We start from the raw sequence: 6,493 nt of genomic DNA, 5'->3' as shown, positions 1-6,493 counted from the left end.
ATGATTTAATGTCTCAGGGAAGAGGACCGTGCCCTTACATGGTTTTCAGCTCTTCCATTAGAAACTTGTCCTTTAAGCTTCAAGGCTTTCTCCTTCATTCTCACCTCCAGTGCCACACGGAATGAAGCATGTTACAATTGTCCAACAAAAATGATGGCCAGTAAGAAGGTGGGTTGACAAAGTGGACCTCTAAGGCCAACTGGAAACCCTATTCCAGCATCCATAAGAAAAGTTCACTAGGAAGGACCAGAATCTTACATACCCACAGACAGACAACATAAGCAAGACATACAAAATCATACTCCTTTCTAAAGTTGGTACATTTGCATAAAATTGTCTGCAACCCCATCCTCAACATGATATGTCCATCCAGTCCCTCCCCTCAGGGCCCAGGGAGTCCTGAAGAGGAGGCACACAAAGTGTAAGAGTCAGAGAGAATGAGGACACCAGAGAACAAAGCCTTCTACATCAGCAGGGTAGACGCATAGAGTAACTCAGAGATCGAGGCAGCCTATACTCAAGTGTCTGCCCCAGATGGCTTAAGGGTGGCTGCATGCCTACCAGTAGATGCCGACAGAAAATGAACTCAGTGGTATCTTCAGAGGTTCCTTGTCTTCTAGTGTAGTGTCAGGGTGAGTTTTTCAACTTTACCTTTTATTTATTTTATCATATATGTGTTTGCATTTTTTTTCTCTCACAGATTTTTGGCATATATATATATATATATTATGGCTTTCAGTTGAGTGTTTTCATAGGATTCCTGAGGTTTGTGAATGAGTGGGTCTCTGTTTCGTGTGCCTCCTTTTGAGTTCCTTTTCTTCCATTTGTTTGTTTTGTCCAATCCTGGTGTGTTAGTTTTTTGTTTTATCGTATTATATCTTATTATTATCCCATAGAAGTCTGTTCATTTTCTAATGAGAGACAGAAACGGGGTGTGGATCTGGATGGGAGGGGAAGTGGGAAGAACTGGGAGGAATACAGGGAGGAGAAACTGTAATCAGGATATATTATCTAAGAAAAAAATCTATTTTCAATCAAAGAATTAAAAGACAAAACAAATCTGTGTACAAGATCTGCAAAAGCAAAGAACGTGTCACAAAGTTGCCTCATAAAGAGAACGATCTTGTATCTGCTTTCTGGGATGAGGAAGCAGCTATCCCTGTTACTACAGGTTACACCCAATGAGTCTTACATACCAAAAAGCATCACCTATACAGAAACAAATAAATATCAGGTTATTGGCTCCTGAACTGAGTACAGTGAAGCTGTTTTGTTTGGGGTTGAACACTGATCAAGAAGGAACAGAGTGAAAAATTGTTGACTATGAGTTGCTTGCTAGAGTTTGAACAGTTCATAGCCCCAGCCCCAGTACAACCTGTAAATCCACACCCCACTTTCTGTGCTAAAATCTTTGTGGCTTCCGGTATTTCATGAAATCTGATTTGCATCTGGGATACATGCACAGGAGCTGGGAGACAGAGGCAGTGAAGACCATCAATAGAAATGCTGTGGTACAATAGGCTCTCAGAATGCCTAATGGGTACAGTGTTTGAATTACACTCAGCATGTATGGTTGGGTATTTTGAAGAGCACAATAGCTCCATTTGATTGATGGCCTTCAAGAACAGCCCATGGAAGGCAATAAAGTAAGAGGTCCCATTTTGCATGATTTGCCAGAGTACTATCTATCTGGTGGCACCCTTCTCAGGAGTATTCTGAAAGTCTCCCAGGTCACCTGAGGGAAACTGACTCAATGCATTTCCAGGAATGCTCTTTCACAGATGAATTGGGCCTGGGCACTCTGTTTAAGAAGCTGACTGAGATCCTAAGGTTCAGTGTTGTACTGTGAGATACACTCCTACCGGTGCACAATTACTTCTGAGTAACAGTAAAGTATGCTTCCTTTGCCTTCTCCAAGGGAAAAATATTGTATTATCTTTCATTATTTTCGTATTTGTATTGAAAACAAGTGAGAAGGACATTGATCAAAGATGCTTACAGTGTCTTGGTTAGGGGTGGGACGGTGTCTACCTCTCCTTCTCAGAGTTTGGCTGGTTTGAACCTGTGTGGGTCCTGTGCATGCTGTCACAATCTGTATGAGTTTATATGTGTCAGTCCAAAGTCTCATCCTTAACTAAGATGCTATTCGCAATTAATGCTCCCTGAGGAAGGGGAAATCAGTTTTCCCAAAGGGGTGTTCCTGGGTATATCAATCACACTCCAAGGCAGACTTTATGCCCAGGAGAAGTTTGCCAACATTAAACATACTCCATGGTGTGTGTGTGTGTGTGTGTGTGTGTGTGTGTGTGTGTGTGTGTGTGTGTGTGTGTGTGATGTGCACACTTTTTGTTTTGTTTAGTTTTTGTATTTTTGTCTTAATATTTTTGGTTGGTTGATTTGATTTTGAGTTTTGTTTTGCTTTGCTTAGAGAAAGAAAGAACACAGGTGAGTAAGAGGTAGGGAAGGGGCTGGAGAGATGGCCTAGTAGTTAAAAGCACTAGCTGCTCCTCCAGAGGTCCTGAGTTCAACTCCCAGCACCCACATGTCAGCTGATAATTGTCTGTGATTAATTTCAGTTCCACTGGATCCAACACCCTCACACTGACAAACATGCAGACAAAATACAAATGAATATAAAAAATAAAAAAAATCATTTAAAAACATATTTGAAAAAGGGTGGGAAAGATCTGTGAGGAGTTAGGGGAGGAAAAAAATATAATAAAAATATATTGTATGGGGGAAGGGCTGGGGAGATGGCTCAGCAGTTGAGAACACTGGCTGCTCTTCCAGAGGACCCACGTTCAATTCCAGCACCTTCATGGCAGCTCACAACTCTCTCTAACTCCAGTTCCAGGGGATCCAACACACTCACACAAACACACATAGAGGCCAAACACCAATGCACCAACAAAAATAAATAAATCATTTAAAAATATGGTGTATGAAACTTTTAAATAAAAATGCTCAAAAAATTTAAAAACATGCTCATAGATTAAGCTGGAGAAATGATTTAAGGCTAAGCCCACACCCAAAAAAGTGTCATTAATGATGACATTAAATCAAACTTATCTTCTTGTGTTACATCCTGCTAACCTATCTTTGCTTAAGATGAGCAAGCTAAGGAGTAGAAAGTCCTATCTGAGTAGTACTGGCATTTGGAAGGCAGAGGCAGGAGGATGTCTGTGATTCTGATGCCCTATAGTGAGATAGCTTGCTAGAGAGAGAGAGAGAGAGAGCTAGAGTGAGAGGAGAGGGAGGGAGAAGAGGAAGAAGGAGGAGAAGGGAGTAGAAGAAGGAGAAGGAGGAGTGAGGGGAAGGAAAGATAGGAAGTCTACCAATACTTTAGATTCTTAAGCACAAACTCACGCTCTAAGTTGTCTGTGACAAGAAATTAGCAAGTAGGGCAAGCCATGATTAAAATGAGATACCTTCTGTTCTGAGCATGAAAATCTTTCCCACTCACTCCTAAAAATATATCCCAATGGAGATAAAATAGAAGAAATGAGCAGTAAGCAAAAATGGCTGTCCCCTGGGGCAGTTCTCTTCTTAATTGCTGTATAGAATTTCATGACATCAAAATTCTGCAGTTTGACTGTTATGTTTTGAGAAAGAAGTCATCGAATCATTTTTTATTATATTGGTTTTTTTTCAGACAATGAGGCAGGGAAGATGTGTGTGCAGAACTCCAGTGCTTATGTGAAAGACTTTCTCAAGTTATTCAGTCAAATCCTAGGAGAGAAGGGGTAGAGATCTTCAATACTGAAAGATATATCATATGGCTAGAGCTTGTTTATTAAATGTAATCATTGACAATTCCAGACAAGTATATGATACAATCTGATTGCACTCACCCTCTCCACTGTGTGTTGTGCTGTGTGTGTGTGTGTGTGTGATAGAGAGAGAGAGAGAGAGAGAGAGAGAGAGTTTGAGAAAAGATACACTAAGCTACTTTATTTCATATTTAACAAGAGGAACAGGAAATGAGAAGATTTGTTGTATATACACTACACATCAAATGATGATAATGATTAATATCATGCTCATTTTACCAAAAAGGAAATTGAAACTCAGAACTCCAGCAAGGTGTTTGTGCAAAATTATGTGACAGCAATTGCAAAGTCCAGGGCTTTTCAGCATGCAGACCAAGGCCATCAGGGGGAAGGTATGGTAGTCTCAATGAGAACAGCCCCCATAGGTACACATATTTGAATGCATGGTCTCCAGTTGATGAAACTCTTTGGGAAGGATGAGGAGGTGTGGCCTTATGGGGGGAGATGTGTCACTAGAGGCAGGCTGTGAGGTTGCTCCATTTAAGTAAATGAACCCATGACTGAAAGTCACATACTTTGTGAAATGGCAATGTTCAGGATATGATCATTTTCTCCAAGTATCATAGTTTTGTTTTGGTTTTGTTGTTGTTGTTGTTGTTGTTGTTGTTGTTGTTTGGGAAGGCTATGCAGCTATCACTTACCAACTGCTGAGCAATGACCAGACAGTGACTTAAAACGAACCATAGTAGCTCCTCACTTCCAAATTCCCACGAGGAAGGCAGCAAGCCCTGGTGCCTACTGAGGACATGTGCCTTATGTTTGACAGCTTCATAAGTGTATATCTAAATTTTGGTTATTCCATCCCATGTTATCTTTTTTCATCCCCTTCTCTCTTCCAATGAAACTTTTCTTCTTCACAAGCCCAGAAGAATTGTTTCCTAGAGACCTATGGATGGGCTCAATTATCTTGGAGCCATTGCAGAAAGAAAATGTTTTGTTTTGTTTCATTATCTTTAACTACCTAGAATTTGTGCCTCTCCCTAGCACCTTCCACAGAGCCCCTTTCACATCCTTGTTCCTCAGGGTATAGATCAGAGGGTTGAGCATGGGGGTGACTATAGTATAAAAAAGGGCAACAAACTTCCCCTCATTCTCAGAATAACTGTCATTTGGTTGCAAGTATGTGTAGATGGTTGAGCCATAGAACATCGAAACCACAAGGAGGTGCGAACCACACGTCCCAAAAGCCTTTCTGCGTCCAGATATTGACTTGACCCTCAACACAGCCCTGGCAATGTGTGCATAAGATCCTAGAATCAAGGTCGCGGGGAAGACCAAGATGATGGCTCTCGCCACAAACATCTTGGCCTCTGTTCCAGCTGTGTCCTTGCAGGCCAACTTGAGGAACACAGGCATCTCACAGAAGAAGTGATTCAGCCGATGCCTGCAGAGAGGCATGGCCATCATGAGACCTGTCTGGATCAGGGAGTTCACGAGGCCTGCAACCCATGATGAGATAGCCAAAGCCTGGCACAGAAGAGGGTGCATAATGGTCGTGTAGAGGAGAGGACGACACACAGCCGCATAGCGGTCAAAGGCCATCACCACTAGAAGCATACTCTCTGTGGAGCCCAGGGCAAGGACACTAAACAGCTGGGCCACACACCTTCCATAGGTGATGGTATGGTCATGTCCCTCAATATTGATGAGGAGCTGGGGCACGGTGCTGGTGGTGTAGCAGAGGTCCAGGAAGGAGAGGTGTGAGAGGAAGAAGTACATAGGGGTGTGTAACCGAAGGTCCAGATGTGACAGAACAATGATGGTGGTGTTGCCAAAGAGAGTTAAGGAGTAGAAAATCAAAACGTAGATAAAAAGAATGAGTTCTAATTGAGGCCAGTCTGAGAAGCCCACCAAAATGAAGCCTTTATCCAAACTGGCGTTGAAGCTTCCCATACCCTTTGTCCTGCACACTAGCAGAAGACAATTCAGTGTATCTGATGAAAAAAATTGGATCAAGACATTGTTCGCAGCCTTTTTCAAGCAATCGTAAATCATCTATTTCATTATTCAATTCTATTTTATCCAGTGTCCCATTCCTAGTTTCTCTTCTATAGACTGAAGATCTCGGGATTAGCAATAATGTCCCTTTTCTTTGAACTATAACTCAGCTATTTGTTCCAAAACTTTAGATGGCCACCCTTGAGTCTTTTGGATCTGATCTTTCTTGTTCAAAAGTAAAGAAGTGTCTTGACAGTCCAAGGTCTACACACATACCATAACATTCTCTGTTGTTATCCTCCGTTCCTTCGCTTGATCTATTTGTTAGCTCCTTACAGATCTGAATCCAGGCTCAGGCAGATGGTGATCACAATGTTGACCCCTGGGTCCTCCTTGGCCTCCTTCTGCACCATGGATATTGTCAGTACCCCCATCCTGGAGTCCCACTCACAGTCGCTGCCATCTGCCACAGAACACTGACAAGCAGTTTCATTTCTTTGGGTGGAAAAATAGCAAGAAATGTGTTCCTTGTGATAAGTAAGAAGAGTGCCCCTGCTTGACCCTGGTCCTTCAAATAACAGTGTCTATATTCAACTCCACAGAAAGAGGTTTTTCTCCTCTCTATCCAAACCCTCTTTAAACTATCTCTTTCTAACTCCTCCTGTTCACTTGATAACACCCATGCTACATGTGTCTGTCCTGCCAGGAGCAACTCCGGAATTGAG

General features: G+C 42.1%; 1 protein-coding gene across 1 annotated transcript; it reads right to left on the bottom strand.

Annotated features, from left to right (window-relative positions):
• Nucleotides 1-4,787: 4,787 nt before the first annotated feature.
• LOC116909425 (olfactory receptor 10-like) lies at nucleotides 4,788-5,723 on the bottom strand. The gene has a single exon (XM_032912999.1). It carries the CDS (start codon nucleotides 5,721-5,723, stop codon nucleotides 4,788-4,790), a length of 936 nt encoding a protein of 311 aa, XP_032768890.1.
• Between the last annotated feature and the right edge of the window lie 770 nt (nucleotides 5,724-6,493).

The sequence above is a fragment of the Rattus rattus genome, chromosome 9 (genome assembly GCF_011064425.1).
Source record: "Rattus rattus isolate New Zealand chromosome 9, Rrattus_CSIRO_v1, whole genome shotgun sequence".
NCBI lineage: Eukaryota > Metazoa > Chordata > Mammalia > Rodentia > Muridae > Rattus > Rattus rattus.
The sequence above is the reverse complement of the archived record's forward strand: the minus strand, read 5'-3'. Positions and strand labels throughout refer to the sequence as shown.

Excerpts from the sequence above, each read along its gene's own strand:
- LOC116909425 (XM_032912999.1), bottom strand. The coding sequence starts at position 5,723 with ATGGGAAGCTTCAACGCCAGTTTGGATAAAGGCTTCATTTTGGTGGGC.